The sequence below is a fragment of the Symphalangus syndactylus genome, chromosome 21 (assembly GCF_028878055.3).
Source record: "Symphalangus syndactylus isolate Jambi chromosome 21, NHGRI_mSymSyn1-v2.1_pri, whole genome shotgun sequence".
Taxonomy (NCBI): domain Eukaryota; kingdom Metazoa; phylum Chordata; class Mammalia; order Primates; family Hylobatidae; genus Symphalangus; species Symphalangus syndactylus.
The window spans coordinates 49,910,906-49,933,466 of NC_072443.2; the positions used below are offsets into that span (position 1 = coordinate 49,910,906).

A 22,561-nucleotide genomic window follows, 5' to 3' on the forward strand; every position below is an offset into this window, starting at 1 on the left:
CGTGCCACTGCACTCCAGCCTGGGCGACAGAGGGAGACTCTGTCTCAAAAAGAAAAAAAAAGAGCCACACATTTCAGAGAGAATGGCACAAACCCTGCCCCCCCCGAGGGAGGACGTTTGTAGAGAAAAGAGAACGCTGGGCCCTGGATCCAGGAGGGGCCATCTGCGGGGCAAGAGGTCCACTCCAGTCTGGCTTTGGGCAGTCCCAACTGCACTTCTGGCGGTGTGGGCTCCTGCAGGTCCCTGGGCCTCCCCACGTCTCCCTTTCACCTTGTGGGAGTTGAGGCCATGACAGGGCTGCCTCGCAGGTGTGGCGGGGGGCAAGGGACGGCCTGGGCACCATGTGCTCAGGAAGGTGCCTTAGCCCCACCATTCCCCCAGCAGGGGCCAGAGGTGGTCTGACTGAGCAGAAGAGGCGGGGCTGGAGATGGGATGGCCTGACAGGGGCTGGGGAGGCCCGGGCCCCAGGGCCGGGAGGAGTTGTGACAGGCAGGAGGGAGTGGCCACAGCAGTGGAGCTGCATCAAGGGCCTCCCGGGGGGACAGTGGCCTCCTGGGAAGCAGAGGAAGCAGAGTGGAGGCGGCCCTAGGCCCCTGCTCAGAGGCCGGCCGGTGTGCAGCCTTCCTAGGCCTGGACCTCTCTGGGCCTCTGTTTCCTCATCTGCAGAATAGAGGAGCAAAATGCCAGCTGTACCAGAAATCCTCTTGTCAGGGCGCGGCTAGCAGGACACAGCCTCCTGCTGCAAACGCTAGATGTGCTCTGCCGGCCAGGAACCTGCCCCTCTGCTCCTGTGAAACACGAAATCTGTCTGTCTTGTTCTTTTTCCCCGAGGGTTCTGGTCCCTCTGAGGCTGTAAATCTGAAGCTTGCATCTTTGAAAGTAACTTTTATTTTCTGCCAGGAAGCTTCTGAGGGTTGGCATTTTTCTCTGAGATCTGTAACAATGCCCCAGCTGTGGCTGCTGCTGAGCTTTCATGTTCATTTTCCTCAGTTCAGAGGAGGGTGCTCTCTAACCCCAGCTGGCTTCTTCACTCCCCTGTGGGATCTTAGCTGGTAAATTTCAACCATGTGTTTTGCCCTAAATGGGAAGTCCTCTGCTAGCTGTCTGGAGGGCCATCCTTCCCATTCATATCCCATTCCTGGTGCATCTGGAGTCTTTGTCAAGTTCATCTCCCATGTTCACAAATCCATCAGTTTTCCCAGTGTTGTGGCTTAACTCTGTGGGTGTTTCTTTTCATCCTCCCTACCCGTGTGCAATGGGTTTGAGGCCTTTTTTCTCTCACTAAGTAATGAGATCCATCATCTTCTGATACTTGCTTCTGACTCATGCAGCATATGTGTTCCTAGCAGAGAAAGAAGTGTTTTTTCTTTGCTCTTATTGAATTGTTTCCCTGATAAACACCTGTGTGCCAGGCACTATATCATGCCCTGAGGTATGCCTTTCCCAAATGACTTCATCAGTGTTTGTGGTTTTTATTTTATCTGTTGGGTAGCGACTTCCAAATTTCTGACTCCTGCCAGGATCTGCCAGCTGAATTCCAATCACGGATCCAGCCACCTGTCTGCTACCTCCACATGGGTATCTCTCAGGCACTCTCCCACCCCAGCAGCCTCACCCCTAATATTTGTGGAACCCTGGCCAAGAGTAAAATGGAGCCTACTGCCCTTCTCTTCCTGCTCTGGACACATTCGGGGCTACTAAGGCCTCACTCACACATTTGTGGACACCCAGGCTGAGTCCATGTTGTGTCCACATCCCCACCACACTCAGGCAAACAGCACCCCTTGGCTTCTCCTGGGCCTAATGGGGTGCAGACTCCAACACTGGGGCTGAGTGGCAAAGGCTGGTGCAGATCTTGAAGCTAGGCCCCCAGTTGTCTGCATAGGAGACTCTGGAGTCCAGAAACCAGAATCTCCAACACTCTCACCTGCTGACCCCATGCCTGATGCATGACCTTCTCCTGCAAATTCTCCTTTATCTCTTCCTTCCCCAGTGCCCCCTCCATCTTCGTCCCAGTCCTCTCCTCCTCAACCGGACCACAGAGCAGTGGCTTCCACACCTACCGTTGTCCTTTCCAATTTGCTTGGATTTTTGTAATGTTAATTAAGTTGTCTTTCCCCATTTAGTGGTTTTCCATTGCATGTGGAAACACAGACTCCTCACCATGACCTCAATGGCGAGAAGGCCTTCTAAAGAGCAGTCACTGAAGGTGAAGTCTAAAAGCCAATAAAGAGCTGGCCTGGAGGGCTGGGTGCAGTGGCTCAGGCCTGTAATCCCAAGACTTTGGGAGGCTGAGGTGGGTGGAGCACCTGAGATCAGGAATTCGAGACCAGCCTGGCCAATGTGGCAAAACTCCATCTCTACTAAAAATACAAAAATTAGCCGGGTGAGGTGGTATACTCCTGTATCTCAGCTACTCAGGAGGCTGAGGCAGGAGAATTGCTTGAACCCAGGAGGCGGAGGTTGCAGTGAGCTGAGATTGTACCACTGCACTCCAGCCTGGGTGACAGAGCAAGACTCTGTCACACACACACACACACACACACAAAGCTGGCCTGGCAGGATCAGGGTGACCGAGGCTCTAGAAGGGAAGGAACAAGAGTGACAGCCCAGCGGTAGGAACCCCTGCTGTCACCACATCCTTCCTTTTGCTCTGCTCCAGCCCCATGGGCCAGGGAAGATGCAGTCTGTCCTTAATTCCATGCAGCTCCTCCTAAGCAGACATGGAGTCTTCCATCCCCCTGGATCCGGGCTGGCCTGTGACTTGCTTTGGTCCATAGCTTGTGGCAGAAGCTATGCTGCCCTCAGAGGGCAGAACCCCTCTGAGCCTGGGTCTCAAGGCTTTGCTGCTTCCACCCTCACACCTAAGACCCCTGCCCAGCTGTGTGTGACAAACCCATGGGGGAGGAGAGACCATGTGAAACAGAGACAAGCCATGCCAACTAAGGCTCTCCAAGGCCACTCAGCTCTGCCGACTGGTGGCTGACCTCAGACACGTGGGCCAGGCCCAGCCCAACAGAACAATGGCTCAGCAGAGGCCAGCCCAAATTGCCGATCCACAGAATCGTGAGCAAAATCAATGGTTGTTGTTTTAAGCACTATATTTTCAAGTGTTTTCTTCCAGAGCAAAACTTGACTGACTCCTTCCTGTTGTTCTTCAGGCTTGCCAGGGCCTTCCCTACCACTGGGCTGTCACTCTTGCACCTTCCCTTCTAGAGTTCGCTGTACCCAGATCTTGCCAGGCCAGCTCTTTAATTGACTTTCAGACTTCACCTTGAACAGCTGCTCTTTAGAAGGCCGTCTCTGACCTCCCTTTAAGTAAGTCCCGTTTTGTTTCCTCGTGCTCCCTCTGTGAGGGGAGAACGTGCAGCCAGCAGCCCAGCGTGCAGGGTCTCCTGTGCAAAGAAGCCCTTTTCTCACTCACCTTCTCATTTCTCTGCCTGATCACCATCTGGCTCCCCTGCTGGGCTATAAGCTCCCTGGGGGCAGAGGCCATGTCTCTGCTCACTGTCACACCCCAGCCCCTACCACCATGCCTGGCACATAGGAGGAGCTCCATGAATGTTTGCTGAGTGAGGAACTGACTGAACTGAAGATCTGCATCTGAGTCATCTTTTTCACCAACACCTATAGCCCTTGCAACATGCAGGATATGTTAGTTCAGGGTGGGATGCATGAGTCAGTTGAAGCCCTGCTGAGTAACAAATAGGGCCACAGGCCAGGAAACGAAAACTATCCAGAGCCCAGGGCTCTGGTCCCTCCTAGGCAGCTCTGTCCTTCCAGGTGCTAGGGCCAAAATCATCACTGGGTCCTCGTTGACTCCTCTGCCTTATACACTGCATCTAGCAAGTCATTCACAACATAGCTAGGGTTTGGTCACTTTCACTCACCTCTACAGCCCCCCTCCCTGCTTCAGGTCACTGTCACCCTTCTCCTAGACCATTGCAGTCGCCTTCCACCTGGCACCTGATGCTCCCTGCATCAGATTAGCTCCCTGTGTCTACCCTGCTTTCCTGTCTTTTCTCAACCCAGCAGCCACAGTGACCCTTCAAAACTATGAGTGAGGCCGGGCACAGTGGCTCATGGCTGTAATCCCAGCACTTTAGGAGGCTGAGGCAGGAGGATTACTTGAGGCTAGGAGTTTGAGACCAGCCTGGGTAACATAGCAAGATCCCATCTCTAAAAGAAATTTTCTTAATTAACCAGTTGCATGGTGGCATGTGCCTCTAGTCCCAGGTACTCTGGAGGCTAAGATAGGAGGATCACTTGAGTGCAGGAGTTTGAGGCAGCAGTGAGCTGTGATCACGTCACTGCAACCCAGCCTGGGCCACAGAGACAGACCCTCTCCCAGAAAAAACAAAACAAAACAAAAAAACTATGAGTCAGATCCTGTCCCTATGAGTGTTCTCCCTTTCCCTGGGGAGTGAGAAGCATGGCAGTGGCCAGCAATCCTGTGGGCTCCGGGCTGCCCACCACACTCCCTTCACTGGCTCTGCACCAAGCACACTGACCCTGCCCAGTCCCCCGGCCCCACTCTGGGTCAGGGCTCGCCCTCTCACTGGCCCTCTGCCCGACATCCTCTTCTTCCAGGCAGTGGCTGACCCATGCCCTCTCCTCCTTCAGGTCCCTGTGCCCCAGGAGACCCCGTGGCCACTCTGTAAAATAGAACGCCCCACCACCCAGGCGGCTACAGCTCCTGGCGGGCCCCTTCTCCCAGCCTGCTCCCTGCAGGACAAGCTGCCTGGGTCTCTCTGCATCAGGTTAGCTCTGTGAGGGACGATTCTGATCTTTTTGTTCCTTGCCGCATTCCCAGCGCACCTGACCTGGGAGATGCTCCATCTGGCTTTTCCAAATGAGGGAGGAATGATTCTCACCTGTGCTTGTGGCCTGCCCACCCCCGTGGTTCTCCCAAAGCCTCCTCTTGTGGCTCAAGCGCCTGCCCACCTCGCTCCACTGCAGGGTCAGGGTAGAGAAGCACCTGGCAGGTGACAGGCAGCTCATCCTGGACACGAGGGCCTTATGCATGCTGGTCCTGGGCTGGCCAGAGTCCTCTTCACAGCAGCCGCACTCTTCTCCAAGGGACAGACCTCTCTGGTTTCCTCAGAGGTGACAGGGATTGCACAGGGCAACTGTGTTTCTGGGGTCACTAAGCTGGATGTATGAGGGTCTGGCAATCCCTTATTGGATCTGAACTTTGCCACCTCAAGTCTTAGGAACGTGGCTCTCTAGCTCAGCTCCACCAGCATTCCCAAGTTCTCACTCTCTTCTGGGCTGAGGAGGAAAAAGCTATCTGTGCTCACAGCTTCTCGGGTGGCTGGGCTCGGCGCGGGCCGAGGAGAGGCGTGCATAGGACAGGCCCCACAGCACAGCTGCGGGGGTCAGCACAGGCAAAAATGTTGCTGGGCAGTGTTCTCCAAGTTCTTGTCACCCCACATCACTAACCAATTCCTCCTCATGGGCCGGGTGAGCCTGGTTGAAACCATCACCATCCCTCCCTCCACCTTTCAGGGGAGCGCACCAGTGAGCTCAGGGCTATCCAAAGTGTCCGGATGGAAACTGGAACAAATGCTAAGGCACTGGGGGACATGGAATCACTCACTCTTTTATATTATTTTTAAGTGTATCTACTAAAAAAAAGTCAAGCTTTTAGAGAATTAAAGTCAGTTTTATGTAGAAGCCTTACTGAGGACTATAGACCGAGACCTGTAGCTGGGAGCAGCCCTTTTGAAAGGCTCTATCACGCCATTTCTGCACAGTGATTCTGCGCACAGCTTATATCCAGGTGGTGGGGATGCAGTACATGCAGTCCCATCAGAGTTTGGGGGCAAGAGTATATCTGGTTATAGATAACAGAGGCATAATCACTAAGCTCATCAGATGTTATGTGAGAAAAAAGGCAAGGACTAGGGTCATTTTCTTTTAAAGAATATAGTGACATAGGCAAGAGACATAGGGGACCATGTGCTCTGCCTTGCTTTGTCTTCAAAGCATTCTTCCAGAGGGCTGCACTTATCATAGAGGCAAGGGCTTTGTAAAATTCTGCAAAATTTAATTAAAAATTAAAACAAAAATAAACAAACACAGCTTCTGACATTTGTTACTTTGTCTTGAAAGTGTATTTTTCTATTTATTGTTTGAGACAGGGTCTCACTCTGTTACCCAGGCTGGAATAGAGTGGTGTGATCATAGCTCACGGCAGCCTCAAACTCCTGGACTCAAGCAGTCCTCCCATGTGCTGGGACTACAAGTGTGAGCCACTGCACCTGGCCTTCACAAGTGTACTTAGGTTGCACTGAATCCATTCTGATCTCCTTAGATGCAGGGAATGGCCTGCTCACCACCCCATTTCCCCAGGGTCTAGTTAGCCAGTAGCTGGCATAGAGAGGGGAGTCCCAGTCACGTTGGCTGCATAACAAAGATGCCAAAACTTAGTAGCTAAAACAATGACAACGTTTATTTTGCTCACAAATCTTCCACTTGCATGGGGCTGGGAGGGGATAGTAGATTTCTGCTTTGCTCAGCATCAGCTGAGATGATTCAAAGTCTGGGGGCTGACATTACCTAAGAGACTGCTCATTCACTTGTCTGGGAATCGATGCTGACTGTGGGCTGAGACCTTAGCTGGAATTTTTAGCCAGGATACCACATGTGGCCCCTCCATGTGGCCAGGGCTTCCTCACTACATGGAGGCTGGTTTCCAAGGTCAAGATTCCCAAGAGAACACCAGGAGGAAGCCATATCACCTTTTATGGTCTAGCCTTGAAAGTCATGCAGCCTCTCTGAAATTGAGGCAATAATTAATAGCCTACCAACCAAAAAAAGTCCAGGACCAGATGGATTCACAGCCAACTTCTACCAGAGGTATAAAGAGGAGCTGGTATCATTCCTTCTGAAACTATTCCAATCAATAGAAAAAGAAGGAATCCTCTCTAACTCATTTTATGAGGCCAGCATCATCCTGATACCAAAGGCTGGCAGAGACACACACAAAAAAAGAGAATTTTAGACAAATATCTTTGATGAACATCGATGCGAAAATCCTCAATAAAATACTGGCAAACCGAATCCAGCAGCACATCAAAAAGCTTATCCACCACAGTCAAGTTGGCTTCATCCCTGGGATGCAAGGCTGGTTCAACATAAGCAAATCAATAAACATAATCTATCACATAAACAGAACCAATGACAAAAACCACATGATTATCTCAATAGATGCAGAAAAGGCCTTCAACAAAATTCAACAGCCTTCATGCTAAAAATTCTCAATGAACTAGGTTTTGATGGACTGTATCTCAAAATAATGAGAGCTATTTATGACAAACCCACAGCCAATATCATACTGAATGGGCAAAAATTGGAAGCATTCCCTTGGAAACTGGCACAAGACAAGGATGCCCTCTCTCACCACTCCTATTCAACATAGTGTTGGAAGTTCTGGCCAGGGCAATCAGGCAAGAGAAAGAAATAAAGGGTATTCAATTAGGAAATGAGGAAGTCAAATTGTCCCTGTTTGCAGATGACATGATTGTATATTTAGAAAACCCCATCGTCTCAGCCCAAAATCTCCTTAAGCTGATAAGCAACTTCAGCAAAGTCTCAGGATACAAAATCAATGTGCAAAAATCACAAGCATTCCTCTCCACCATTGACAGACAAACAGACAGCCAAATCATGAGTGAACTCTTGTTCATAATTGCTACAAAGAAAATAAAATACCCAGGAATCCAACTTACAAGGGACATGAAAGACCTCTTCAAGGAGAACTTCAAACCACTGCTCAACAAAATAAAAGAGGACACAAACAAATGGAAGAATATTCCATGCTCATGGATAGGAAGAATCAATATCATGAAAATGGCCATACTGCCCAAAGTAATTTATAGATTCAATGCCATCCCCATCAAGCTACCAATGACTTTCTTCACAGAATTGGAAAAAACTACTTTAAAGTTCATATGGAACCAAAAAAGAGCCCACATTGCTAAGGCAATCCTAAGCAAAAGAACAAAGCTGGAGGCATCATGCTACCTGACTTCAGACTATACTACAAGGCTACAGTAACCAAAACAGCATGGTACTGGTACCAAAACAGAGATACAGACCAATGGAACAGAACAGAGGCTTCAGGAATAACACTACACATCTACAACCATCTGATCTTTGACAAACCTGACAAAAACAAGAAATGGGGAAAGGATTCCCTATTTAATAAATGGTGCTGGGAAAACTGACTAGCCACACGTAGAAAGCTGAAACTGGATCCCTTCCTTACACCTTATACAAAAATTAATTCAAGATGGATTAAAGACTTAAATGTTAGATCTAAAACCATAAAAACCCTAGAAGAAAACATAGGCAATACCATTCAGGACATAGGCATGGGCAAGGACTTCATGACTAAAACACCAAAAGCAATGGCAACAAAAGCCAAAATAGACAAATAGGATCTAATCAAACTGAAGAGCTTCTGCACAGCAAAAGAAACTACCATCAGCATGAACAGGCAACCTACAGAATGGGGGAAAATTTTTGCAATCTACTGATCTGACAAAGGGCTAATATCCAGAATCTACAAAGAACTCAAACAAATTTACAAGAAAAAAACAAGCAACCCCATCAAAAAGTGGGCAAAGGATATAAACAGACACTTCTCAAAAGAAGACTTCTATACAGCCAACAGACATATGAAAAAATCCTCATCATCACTGGCCATCAGAGAAATGCAAATCAAAACCACAATGAGATAATATCTCAGGCCAGTTAGAATGGCAATCATTAAAAAGTCAGGAAACAACAGATGCTGGAGAGGATGTGGAGAAATAGGAATGCTTTTACACTGTTGGTGGCAGTGTAAAATAGTTCAACTATTGTGGAAGACAATGTGGTGATTCCTCAAGGATCTAGAGCTAGAATTACCATTTGACCCAGCAATCCCATTACTGGGTATATACCCAAAGGATTATAAATCATGCCACTATAAAGACACATGCACACATATGTTTATTGCGGCGCTATTCACAATAGCAAAGACTTGTAACCAACCCAAATGTCCATCAATGACAGACTGGATTAAGAAAACGTGGCACATATACACCATGGAATACTATGCAGACAAAAAAAGGATGAGTTCATGTCCTTTGCAGGGACATGGATGAAGCTGGAAACCATCATTCTCAGCAAACTATCACAAGGACATTAAACCAAACACCGCATGTTCTCACTTACAGGTGGGAATTGAACAATGAGATCACTTGCACACAGGGCGGGGAACATCAAACACCAGGGTCTGTCAGGGGGTGGGGGCTGGGGGAGGGATAGCATTAGGAGAAATACCTAATGTAAATGATGAGTTAATGGGTGCAGCAAACCAACATGGCACATGCATACCTATGTATCAAACCTGCACGTTGTGCACATGTACCCTAGAACTTAAAGTATAATAAAAAAAAAAAAAAAAAGAAAGTCATGCAGCCTCACTTCTGCCACCTTCTGTGTGTCGAGGCAGTTCCAAAGACTCACCCAGATCAAGGACATGGGAAACAGTTCTGCGTCCTAATGGAGAATAACAAGTTTCTGAAAGAGCATGCAGGACTGGACATACTGCTTTGGCTATTTGTGGAAAACACTATCTCTCACAAACAGCTCTAAAATACCTTCAACATCCCAGGGACAAACTTATTCCAAACTAGAATCCTGTGCCCAGCTAATCTGCCAAGTAGGAGAACTTCTAGACATGCTGCTTCTCTAAAGTTTACCTCTTGTGAATCTCTTTCAGAAAGTTACTCAAAGAATGATCCACTAAAATATAAAAGTAAGTCAAGGAAGCAAAAGACACTTCCTTGCATGAATCTAATACAAGGAGGGGAAGGGAGGTCCTATGACGGCAATTGTACAAGAAGCCAAAAAAATTGATCAGTCAAGATGAGAGCGGGAGGGAGGGCAGATGCAGGCTGGATATCTGCAGGAAAACATACACATTTATGGCACTGATGGAATTATCTGTGTGTTTGTTCGTTAGAAAATGACATTTGGCCGGGTGTGGTGGTTCACGCCTGTAATCCCAGCATTTTGAGAGGCCGAAGCAGGTGAATCACCTGAGGTCAGGAGTTCAAGATCAGTCTGGCCAACATGGTGAAACCCTGTCTCTACTAAAAATACAAGAATCAATCAGGTGTGGTGGCAGGCGCCTGTAATCCCAACTACTCTGGAGGTTGAGGCAGGAGAATCCCTTGAACCCGAGAGGCGGAGGTTGCAGTGAGCCAAGATTGCGCCATTGCACTTCAGCCTGGGAAATAAGAGCAAAACTCTGTCCTCCTCACGAAAAAAAAAAAAAGAGAGAGAGAAAAGAAAAGAAAAAGAAAAAGAAAAAGAAAATGATATCCACAGGGTCGTGAGGATTAGTGATAATAATATACAGAATGGAACAGATGAAAATCAAATAAAATAGGACCCAGACACAGGCTTATGTATCCATAGATGCTTAATATATGGCACCAATAAAAGTGCATACCAGAGGGCAAAGGATACATTTTTTCTTTTTTCTTTTTTTTTGAGATGGAATCTCACTCTGTTGCCCAGGCTGGAGTGCAGTGGTGCAATCTTGGCTTACTGCAACCTCTGCCTTTTGGATCCAAGCGATCTTCGTGCCTCAGCCTTCTGAGTAGCTGGGATTACAGACATGTGCTGCCACGCCTGGCTAATTTCTGTATTTTTTGTAGAGACAGGTTTCGCCATGTTGGCCAGGCTGTTCACAAACTCCTGGCTTCAAGTGATCTGCCCACCTCAGCCTCCCAAAGTGCTGGGATTACAGGTGTGAACCACAGCGCCTGGCCTCAGGATAGACTTTTTTATATATGATAGGCAATTGCTTATCCAAATGGAGAAAAAGTGAAATTAAGCTTCTGTCTCACACTATGCACAAAAGTAATTTCCAAGTGAATTAAAGACCAAACTATAAAAGACAAATCGGTAAGGTTTTTGGAAAATGAAGATATGTATCTGACGAAGGACAAGTATCCGCAGGACATAAAGCACTCTTGCAAATTAGCAGGGCAAAGACAAATAACCCAATAGGAAGTGCAAAAGACTTCAAGAGACACTTCACAAAAGAGGAAAGCTGAAAGCCAATAAGCAGGTGGGAAGATGTTCGGCCTTATTGTCAACAGGGACATGCAAATTAAAGCCACAATGAGATAGGACTCTCCTAAAAGACTGGCAAAAATTAAAAGGCTTGGCAATAGAGTGTTGGCAAGGAAGTAGATAAAAGTCCCCGCTGGTGGAGTGTAATAAGTACAACCAGTTTGGAAGACAGTGTGGCGTTATTTAGTAACACTGAACACATGTACCTCTGATGACCCAGCAGGTCCACTCAAGAATGTGTGCCCAAGAAAAATCCTCCTTTCTCCTTTCTGTGCATCAGGAGACACGTACAAAATTGGTTTTAGAAGCACTGGTTTTGGAAGCATTGTTTTTAAAAAAGGAAAAAACAGACACAAGCCAATGTCATCAACAGTAAAAGGAACAAATAAATTTTGCTGTATTGGTACAATGCAATCCTACTATGCAGCAATAATGAAGGATCAGCCCCAGGCACATGCATCAGTGTGGATGGATTTCACAACGCTGAGCAGGAGCAGCCAGTCCCTGGAGAGTAAGGGCAAATGATTCCATTCCATGAAGGTTTGCCAGTAAGAAAAGCCAAGCAAGTTGCTGTTGAAGAATACATACATGGAGGAGGACGTGGTGGCTCGTAAAGGGGAATTTCCAGCTTTTACCACCTTCATTGTTGTATGATTGGGATTTTTTACACCCACAATGTATTTGTGCATTTCTTGTCTATTTTTGCAAACAGCATTTTGGAGAGTCTGTCAATTTATGTTTGGGTTTGCAGTTGGTTCACATTGGGGTTGGGTGAAAGCTTGTTGCTATAGGCCAGGCACGGTGGCTCACGCCTGTAATCCCAGCACTTCCAGAGGCTGAGGCAGGCGGATCATGAGGTCAGATCAAGACCATCCCGGCTAACACGGTGAAACCCCGTCTCTACCAAAAAAATACAAAACAAAATTAGCCAGGCACAGTGGTGGGCGCCTGTAGTCCCAGCTACTTCGGAGGCTGAGGAAGGAGAACCTGGGAGGTGGAGCTTGCAGTGAGCCGAGATGGGGCCAATGCACTCCAGCCTGGGTGACAGGGTGAGACTCTGTCTTAAAAAAAAAAAAAAGGAAGAAAATATGTTGCTATAAGTTTACCAGGTGCTCTAATTAGCATCCTGTTAGTAACGGGTTTTGCACTAAAAGACCTTATTAGAGTTGGGGTGGACACCTTGGGTTAGAGTTTGGGGAAGATTGGGTTCAAAATGTGAGCCTGAATCAGGATTTGGAATCAATTTGGATCTGATGAAGCCAAGGCTGGGGTGGGGCTGGATTTGAAGTCGGATGTGGTTGGTCGAGGGGGGTAGGGGTGGGGGGGAGGTGTCACTCCTGTAATCCCAGCCCTTTGGGACTTGCCAAGGTGAAAGGATCACTTGAGCTCAGGAGTTCAAGACCAGCCTGGACAACATAGCTAGACACTGTCTCAAACAAAACAAAACTCAATTATGCATAAAATCAGGCTGAAGGTTTGAAATCAGGCAGGGTTAGAAGTGTGAGGGTGGTCCAGGCGTGGTGGCTCACGCCTATAATCCCAGCACTTTGGGAGGCCAAGGCAGGCGGATCACCTGAGGTCAGGAGTTCGAGACCAGCCTGGCCAACATGGTGAAACCCAGTCTCTACTAAAAATACAAAAATTAGCCGGACGCGGTGGCGGGTGCCTGTAGTCCCAGCTACTCAGGAGGCTGAGGCTGGAGAATCGTTTGAACCTGGGAGGCGGAGGTTGCAGTGAGCCGAGATCGCGCCATTGCACTCCAGCCTGGGCAACAGAGCTAAACGCTGCCAAGAAAAAAAAAAAAAGAAAAAAGAAAAAAAAAGAAAAATGTGTTAGCATTTTGGCAGAGGGGCTCTGCAGGCTTGGAGGCCCTGCCCAACATATCTCTGTGGATTCCTGTAGCAACTCAAGGAAGGGACACTGGGGCCTGGGGAGGGGTCTCTGGCCCCTCCGGCGCCCCTTTGGTACCGCGCCCTGCCTGCGAGCTAGGAACTGGAGGGACCCGGCAGCGGGCGAGCGAGCCCAGGTCGCGGCAGCGCTGTCTGCGCGGTCGTCTTGACGCCTGACCAGGGCCGGTTTTCAACTTGTTTATAAGCCTGCGTCACCGGGAACCTTTCACCGCCGCCTGGGACAAAAGGTTCCTCTTTTGTAAGTCCCTTCTGGGCAGAAAGGGCATTCGCCGCCCGGCGCGCTGACGGTGCGTGGCGCCACGCCGTGGCGGATGCGGACAGCGCGCGGCCGGTTCGCCCGTCTGCCCCCTAGCGCTCTGCTCTTCCCGCCGAGCGCGTAGTCTGAGCGCAGCCTCGGCCACCAGCCCCCTTTGCATCGTCCACCCACACACAGTGTCCTGCCGTCCGCGCCCCGCCCACCCACGGGCTCCCCGCACTCCGCGCCTGTCCACCCACTCACTCGTCTGCGCGTGGCTCAAACAGGCATGCCTTGTCCACTCCCTCGACAGGAATTTCCCCCTTTCATGGAAACAACTTACCCTCCCTTCCACCGTCCACTCCATTCCCCATCCACTGTCCATTGACTCATTTGAGAAACTATCTAATGAACACCTTCCAGGTGCTACGCGTTGCGGTCAGCAGGTCACAGGATACAGCTCCTGTCCTCTGGGACCTCCAGGACAGCAGAAGAGACATCAGCAGGGGTCCTCGTGAAGTGACCATGGCTCTAGGGGAACAAAGAGGACATATCAGCCGAGACATGGGTGCAGGGGTGGCGAGGCTGGGGCTGAGACGGAAAGACTGGCTGCGGAAGAGATGGGAGGAGGACAGGGGCTAGGCCCTTGGCAGGGGCTCGGCAGAGGGAAAGGCCAGGAAACCAAGTGGGCTCCAGGCAGAGGGCACCGAGGGGCCGCGGGAAGAGAGGCCAGACCCGAAAGTCCTCATCAGCAGCGCTACAGAGCTCGGGCATCACCTGGGGGTCACGGCGCCCCCCAGCAATTTCTTCTACTTTTCACTGTTTTGTTATTGTAGAAGTAATACATGTCTACAACTTCATTGTAAAGAAAAATGAGAACGAGCAATAGGAAAAAAATAATCAGCCATAATCTCGCCTCTCAGACATAGTTTTTGGTGTATCTGCACAATGCGGTTTCCCCAGGCATCCGCGAGAGAGCGGCGCTCCTGGGCTAGATGACGGGGTAACCCAGAGCGAGCTGCCTGCCTCAGGGCTTGCAAACACCTGGGTGGGGATGTCATGGAGCGGGTGCTATGACCAAGCCAGAATCCATTCAGATCCCCTCATCCCTTTCCTAACACAACGGATGCCGTCCAGGCACCCGCCCTATGGCCCCGGGATGGGGCCTCCCCCAGAGTCCCCAGCTTCTATTCCTAGCAGCGATTGGTTTAGGCATGCAGTTTTTTGGCTAAGATGTGAGGAGAGGTGTTCTGAGGGGCTTCTCATGAGAAATTTCTTTGTAAGTCATTTCTGGTGAAGCTTTCTGTTTCTTGAAGCAAAATACAACCTAAATGATGTCTGAAACTAAGTGTAAAGACTACCTTCCCCGGGCTCCTGGGGCTAAATCACACCCTCCCAGGGAGCATCCCTGATGCTCACATCTCCTACCCTTCCTCCTGTATCTGGATCCCACCCCAGCCTCCTCAGCACCATGGTCCCTCCAGCTTGCCTTCTGCCTCTACACACTCTCTCTCTCTGTATGTCTCTTTCATTTCCTCTATGCCCACAACCTGGTCTAGTCTCAACCCCTCTTCCTGGCTGACCACGGTGTCCTAACCACCTGGGACCTGCACCCCACCCCCACCCGTGGAGACCACGCCCAGGAGCACACCTGGGAACCAGGCCAGTGCCGTGCAGCTTTCTCACCTGTCATGCTGCATGCCCCAGCGTCCTGCCCTCTGAACTGTGGCACTGGGGGTCTGGCTTTAATGACCTAGCCTCCACCAGAGCTGCAGGGAAGACCAGGGTCATTTCTCCAGGCCCACTGTGGGTCTGCACAGCCATAAGGGAGCAAGATGGAGCCACTGCCAGGACCCTCAAAAGTGCTGTCCAGGGCACTTTCTTCTCTTCCTCATCACCCATCCATCTCAGTCCTCCAGGAGATCCCGAAACTGCTCACACCAAGGTCAACCGATTTGTTGGCAAATCCAATGAACAATCTTCAGTCTCTCTCACTTGCCCACTCAAGAGCACTTGGCAATGTGGACCCCTTTCTTCTTCTCCTTTTGAAAATATTTTTTGAGATATAATTTACGTATCTAAACTTCATCCACTTAAAGTGCATTTACTATATTGAGAGTAAATCTAATGTTCACCATAGTCTAATTTTAGGACACTTTCATCACCCTAAAGAACAAAATCCCATCTCTATTAGCCACCACTGCCCATTTGCCTGTTTCCCCAATTCCATCTAGGCACCTTCATAGGATATGTGGTCTCTTGTGACCACATATGAGCCCAGTCTTACTCTGGGCTCCAAGACCTTTTTTATTCCACTAGCACTGTTTCTCTGACACTGTGGTCAAATGTGATATGCCTGGGATGTGGATGCCAAAAGTCACCCCTGTTTTTTCCCAGACTCCAATCAAATTATCCGTCCATCTGAGCTGGCAGGAAAGCAATCTGATTAATGTGATTGCTCACAAAATATAAAAAGTATGACAGGCTACAGCACCTGGCACTGGGTGGGGACACATTCCCAGAGAGGGAGGGGGGATGGGGCTTCAGACACTCTTTAAGGGCTTTGCAGTTTTCCCCTGAAACATGGTAGACAAAGTCCTGCAGGTCACAACTGATGCAGGGGCTCCTAGGGCAGTGTAAGTAGTGCAAAGAGCTCATATCACTGTCCTCCTTGTGGAAAGCCCTTGACTCACTGTGAAGCACGGTAGGCATGGCTGTCATTCTCCATATCCTACCACCTCTCGGCAAAAGGAAAACCCGCATGTGAGAGATCTGGGCATCTAAGGCATTTTACCTTGAAGGTGACTCTCCAATCCAGCCTGGCCTGCTGTGCTGCAGAACAGTGAGACCAGGTGCTGCAGGAAAGAAACACGAGCTGCTCTCTCAGGCTTTGTCATTCTGGTAGACCTCTGAATACCCTGTCTGGGTACAGTACAACCCCTGGCGCCCCTGGTTTCTGAGTCCCTCCTCCCATGGCAGAAGCCAGAGATCTTGTGTGGAAGGCCGGAGGTGCAGGCAGGCGATCCAGGTGCTTCCTGCCAGTCAGGAGTACACAGCAGACTTTGGATCACAGCACGTTCTCTGCCAGAGCGTGCCTGCCGTGGCTTTGGTCTCCGCTCCAGGCTACAGCATCTCCCAGCTTGATTCCCGGTCGTCCTACGGAGTCTGGGGGCACCCCCATGTCCTTTTCTCCCCCAACTGGCTATAGTTGCTTTCTGTTGTTTATTCCCAAGAGCCCAGACTGATATACCTTCTTTGAGGAGGAAAATACAAAATCAGAAATACGAATTTCTCCTTTAAGAAGATTGTTAGCTTTTCCCAAAATGTTTGATTATGAACATTTTCAAGCTTCAAACATACAGAAATGTTGGAAGGATTTTGAAGCAGACACCCACATGCCCACTGCCTGGGCTGGACAGCTCACAGGCCACTACAATTCACCACACAGCCAGCCAGCCACCATCGCTCCACCAATCACCCATCTGATTTTAAAAATTAGCTTTTAATCAACAAATGGTATTTCTAGTTAGAACTGTTAGGCTAAGACTAAAAGTTCCAAATCAGGTCACATTTTCTAGGTGGTTTTCTTTCTAACCTTGTAAGCTACCAAGAGCAAAAACAAAGGCCAGAACACACAGACTGACTAGAGAACTTGCCTTTATTATGAAGTACACCTTTGGACTTGTGGGTTTTTTTTCCCAAAGCTTGTGCATCATTGTCTGTGATAACTGCATAAAATGGAAGGACGATTCCTGGTGAGAGGCAGTGTGTTCTAGGTAAGAGCAGAGCCGGAATCCGCTGCCTCACTGTGTCCCTGCTCTGTCCATACCGGCACCTCATGCAAAGGCAGGGTGATCATGCAGGTGAAATGGGTGGATTGGTGTCAAGTGCGTGGAACAGTACCTGGCACATAGAAAACATTCTGTAAGGTTTATGGGGAGATTCATGACAGTTCATAAACTGATCTGTTGATGACAATGAATGGGCAGGAGCCTGGGTACCTTTGTTCTCTTTGGGCCACTTATGTTCTAGCTTCCCAAAAGCCTCATTAGAGCACCTTATATTTAGATACACCATTTCAAAAATACTTGCTTTTCTACTTGAGTCACCAGTTCATGAAGTGCTTCTTGTGGTTTGCTGAAACCTAAATAGGAGGCACAGCTTTTTGTTCTGCTTTGATGGTTTGTAGGGAGATAAGGCTGCAGAGGTAGGCTGGGGCCGGGTCATTGAGGACTTTGAATGTCGGTGTAAGGAGCCTCTCTCCTAAGGGTAAAGGGACCACTTGTCTTTCAGCATATTGGACACTAGCGGCTGTAACAAACACACACGTGCACACATGCACACACACACACTACACATGCACACATATGCACATGCACAAATCACATATGTGGCTTAACACAATACAACGTTCTTCCTCCCTTGTGCAAAGCCCACTGTGGATATTGCAAGTTGGGACACTATTCTACCAGCGAAGATTCATACCCTGCTCCTTCCATCTTGGAGCTCCTCTTCACTCCCACTCCTAGCTCCAATGGAGTTCCTGTTGTGGATGTGGTCTTCCCACCCACTACACAGGCCTTAGGCAGAGCCTGGCACAGCTGGGATCCTCACTGGGACTACATTGCTGGGCTGCAGACTGCTCCAGAGCCCCCCCCACCAGAAGCCCCTAAATGGCCCTGAAAAGATGAGTCACTGACTGTGCTTTCAGCTCCAAGCAGCCTTTGTCAATCTCTCAATCCCCATAGATACTGGGAAAATCTAGGAACATGTTCAGAACTCAGAGGGGTCTCCTGCTGCTGCTTTTTGTGGGGAGACAGGATCCCTGAGCTGGGGGACCAGACATCCTGGTGCCCCTGGCTTCAAGCAGCTGGTGGATCTGGATGCTCAAAACTTGCCCTGGTCTGCATGGCCTCATGCTCTGGCTTGTCCCACTATCATGGATCTCGCTCGCTCCGTAGAGCGGTGGCTTTGCAACCCTAGCCAGTACTGGGGTGGGCCGTGGACTTGTTAGGACACACATTGCTGGGCTCCACCCCGAGTTTCTGATTCTGGGGCGAGGATTGAAAACTTGCTTTTCTAACGAGTTCCCAGCATTTTTGATGCTGCTAGTCCTGAGACCATACTTTGAGAACCGCCCCTCTAGAAAGTGCGATCCCTCCCCAGGAAAGAACCAGGGCTATTTTTGCTCCAAAAGCATCCATCCTGCACGCCCTCTTCAGTGCTTGGCACGTGGCGAATAAACCAATCAGGATGAAAGAAAGGAGCCAACCCAAGTGCGGAGTGATGAACCTCAGAGGAAGGAACCCGCGTTCACCAGGCCCGGGCCTGGGCCAGGTGCTGTCCTGGCGGCGTCAGGGAGGACATCGTGCCCAGAGCTCGGACCCGGCAGCCCCGCCCCGCGCCCTCCCTGTCCCGCGGCCCGCAGGCCCAGCCCTCACGCGCCCAGCCTCCACGGCCTTTGTGGCGTCACAGCCAGCCTGAAGAATGGTTGCCTTGGAGCCGTAAACCCAAGAGCCCTGCTCCTGGAGCTGAGAACTGCAGCGCAGAGCCTTCGGAGCGAGCCGGGGCAGTAGGGGCCGGTGGGTGCGCGCGGGGTCGGGGGAGAGGGGGCGCGCGGGGTCCGTGAGGGCGCGTGGGGGCGGCGGCAGGGGTGCGAAACCAGGGCCCCAGGGGCGCGCGTGGCCGGGAGCGGACTTGCAAGGCGCCTTCCAAGGCTCCCCGCTCGCATGCCACTTGCTTGAAACACACCCATTTACCATCCACCCCATCTGTCCTACCATCCCTGTGCGCCTTGCTGTGTGGCCCGGGGCCTCGCAGAGCGCGGGTGTTAGGAGGCGACCCTGCGAACCCCAGGCTCACCCAATAGGGAGCTGTAGGAGGAATGCGGCAGGAATGGCACAAGCCTAGAGTGGGGGCCCTTTCCAGAGGCAGCCCCTCCTGAGTGTGACTTTGGACAGCTCGCTGAATCTCTGCTTCCTTCCCTGCAAAAATGAAAATTCATTCAATGGATGAAGTTAAGAAGTGCCAAGCGTATGTCAGGAGCTTGGATGAGCAGAAAAGACCCCCTGTTCTCATGGAGCTCACATTTTAGGGGGAAATAGACAACGAATGGATTTTTAAAGTGATAATCAGATAGTGGGAATTGCAGAGAAGAAAATAAAGGCCACAGGGGGGTGGGGAGGAAGAAACCACTTTGGATGGGATGGTGGGAGGTCTCTCTAAAGAGGCGACATTTGAGCTCGGAATTGAAGAGAGGGAAGCCCACCACCCCCAGCTAGGTATAAGAGAATATTTTTTGGCCGAGGAGGCCGAAAATGTAAAGGCTTGAGGCCAAGATTGTTGTGTTCTAAGCACAGAAAAAGTAGGCAGCTAGAGCCAGGTCCAGGAGGTGAGAGTGGACGCTCGGGTGGGAGAGGCAGGGAGCAGGCAGGTGTTCCCATAAGGTGAGCCCTCAGCAAATGTTGGTGGCTGTCAGCCACCTAGGGGGAAGGAAGCTCTGGGCTTGGGGACCACCAGGCTCAAGCACTGTGTCACTTCTCAGGTGAGGATCTCCTTTAGAAGAGGAGAAGCCTTGCATCAACCTCTTGGGCCTCAGCCAAGATGTCTGAGATACTGTCCACTATAGTCTCCAAGAACATGACCAATAACAGTAAGTACTGTGCCAGGGTGGGCACTCTCAAGAGGTCAGGGGCAGCCTCGGAGCCTGTCCAGCTCCCTCACGGGTTAAGGTGGCTCTAAACCAAACACTAGGCAGGAGTCATAGATCTGCCCACTTCCCTTGAAACAATGCATATGGGTTCCCTGCAGCTGCTGTAACAAAGCACCACCACAAACTGGGGGGCTGGAGCCACAGACATTTGTTTTCTCAAGCTCTGGGGGCTGGATGTCTGAGATCAAGTTGTCCACAAGGCTAGGTCCCTCCGAGGGCTCTGAGCGAGAACCCATTCCGGGCCTCTCTCCTGGTTTCCGGAGCTTTGCAGGCAATCCTTGGTGCTCTTTGGCTTGTAGAAGCATCACTCCCATCTCAGCCTTCCTGCCCATGTGGAATTCTGCCTGTATGTGTCTGTGTCCAAATTTCCCCATTTTACAGGGACCCCATCACATTGGATTGGAGGCCCACCCCACTCCAGAATGGCCTCAGCTTAGTGAATTACAGCTGCAAAGACCTTATTTCCAAACAAGGTCACATTCTGAGACAGTGGGGGTTGGCACTTCAACATATGAATTGGGATGATACAATTCAACCCACAACAGACCATGAGGAAGGTGTCACCATGAAGGTGAGCTTCTCTCAGCACCCCTCTGACCACAAATGCCAGGCTGGGCTCCAAGGAGGTGGTCAGCTGGCGCTAGGCCCTGGATGAAACATGCCTGCCCTGGTGGAATTGCATACATTTGCCAGGATCTCACACAGGGCGATGCTGAGGGAGGCTGCCCAGGCCCACCTGGGGCCGTTTAGCTTTTTTATTGGAATTTAATTTGGTTTTGACCAGGCGTAGTATTCCGTGGTTCAAAATTCAAAAGTGTGTTAAAAGCCCCTCATTGTGAAAAGCCCCGCTCACCCTGTCAAAGGCATACAGTGCCCCCTCCTTAGAGATGGCCACTGTCACCTGTCTCTTCTAGGCTACCAGCTCAGTGCACATACAGGCAAATGTGTGTAGATGAGGTTTGTTCTTTTCTTACACGGAGATCACACAATGAAAACCCTGTCTGCACCTTGATTTTTTTAATTAACCCATACATTGTGGAGACTGTTCCTTATCAATACATCAAGAATTCCCTTATACTTTTTGTGCTTTTGAGCAGAATAGTAATCTTTCAGTATGGCTGTATCATAATTTATTAACCAATTCTCTGTTCATATGGGTGATTAGCTTGTTTCAGAAAGTGTGCTGCTAGAAACAGTGACCCCCCACCATTACTCTTATGCATGCACAGGCTCTCTTGTTCTCTTTTTTTGCTCCAGAGTAAATTTTAAAATGAGGAAAGGCTGGAATAGGGTTTAAAAAAAAAGATGGCTTTGAAATGTTTATAGATAACAAACTAACTCTCAGTATGCCCATAAAACAATGCAGATAATTATGCTACCACAAGACAGTTGAAGGATGTGTAAACTATATTGATTTGTTTATTGGTATGAGCGGGAGTGCCTAGTTGGGGTACCCTATGACCTTGTGGCACTGGTAATTCCTCAAGATTGATTGAGGGCCTGTGCATTTGTGAGAAAACCAGGCCAGACAGGCAGAGCCAGGATTGGCACCCAGGGCCGGGGGTCTCAGAGTCAGGTGGGTCAGGGAGGTTGGCATGGGCAAGGTGGGCAGGGGACCTGGCCAGGGGCTCCAGTCAAGAGCACTGCTGAGCTCTGTGTCCTGGGGTCAGCTGCAGGAGCTGGGACAAAGGTAGGGGCCAAAATGACACTGAGCCACCTGGAGTGAGAGGTTTGGGGATGCTGAGCCAAGTACAGATAGGACCCCAGCCTCAACCAGAGGGCCCAGGGCAGGGGCCTGGAGGCCAAGTGGGGAAAGGCCATTCTAGGCGGCCAGCCAGGCCCAAAGGCCCTGAGGTGGGAGTGGGTGTGGCGTGTTCAAGGGAGAGACAGGAGGCCAGCATGGGCCAATTGGGTAGGGCCTGTGGCCCGGGAGGACTATTGGCCTCTGCCTAGATGACAGGAAGGATTTAAGAGGGAGACTGCTCAGTGTCTAGCTTTATGACTTTTGTGATGCGAACGCTATTCCCTAAGCCTCGGCAGAGGGGCTGGTTTGGCCACAGCCTCCCTTGAGACCTTGAGCAAGGCCTCTTCCCTGAAACAGAGGATGGAGGGCACCTGATGGAAACCTTGGCCAGGCTGAAGAATCAGGGAAAGCCAGAGTGGACCACAGGCCTCCCCGTCAGGGCGGGCAGGGGTGAGGGCTGCAGGAGCGCCCAGAGCTCTGGCCCTATAACCTCAGCACCCAGCCCAGTGCGGGGCCAATTCCAGGAGAGGGGCCAGCGGCTGGTCCCTGTGGGCCAGAACCCTGGCTGAGCCTCACTGTGGGTGTGGAGAGTTTGTTCCTCAAGCGGCCAAATATATTTACCAAGACACCAGGCTCCAGGTACAAGACTCCAGGAGGAGCAGGCTGGGAGAGGCTTGCCCATGCTGAAGGAGCCGTGTGCGCATGTGTCAGGCCAGGATGCCCTGCAGGCTTTCACTGCTGCTTCTCAAGTCCACATCCCCCACAATGGGAGCATTCAGGAAGGGCATGTGGTCTAGAGAGGTTGTTAAATCACAGATGGC

General features: G+C 50.2%; 1 protein-coding gene and 1 long non-coding RNA gene across 9 annotated transcripts in view; one reads left to right on the forward strand and one right to left on the reverse strand.

Annotated features, from left to right (window-relative positions):
• Positions 1-16,924: 16,924 nt before the first annotated feature.
• Positions 16,925-18,726, reverse strand: LOC129471517 (uncharacterized). Of its 2 annotated transcripts, none has more exons than XR_008653612.2 (3): positions 18,577-18,726; positions 17,286-17,428; positions 16,925-17,187 (listed from the first exon to the last, which is right to left on the reverse strand). It is a non-coding gene; the product is annotated as an uncharacterized lncRNA (long non-coding RNA). The 2 variants fall into 2 exon arrangements; XR_008653613.2 differs by having other exon boundaries at positions 18,557-18,717.
• A 50-nt stretch (positions 18,727-18,776) lies between these two features.
• The window catches only part of CFAP100 (cilia and flagella associated protein 100), a 42,632-nt gene continuing 38,847 nt past the window's right edge, over positions 18,777-22,561 (forward strand). For 3 of the 7 annotated variants that reach the window (XM_055260214.2, XM_055260219.2, XM_055260218.2), the window contains exons 1-2: positions 18,977-19,317; positions 19,829-19,936. In XM_055260214.2, the coding sequence (XP_055116189.1) occupies positions 19,888-19,936 (49 nt within the window). In that variant the 5' untranslated portion in view covers positions 18,977-19,317; positions 19,829-19,887. Of the gene's footprint in view, positions 18,867-18,975; positions 19,318-19,828; positions 19,937-22,561 lie in introns of those variants that run through there. The other 4 variants (XM_055260213.2, XM_055260215.2, XM_063630681.1 and 1 more) reach the window with 3 other exon arrangements.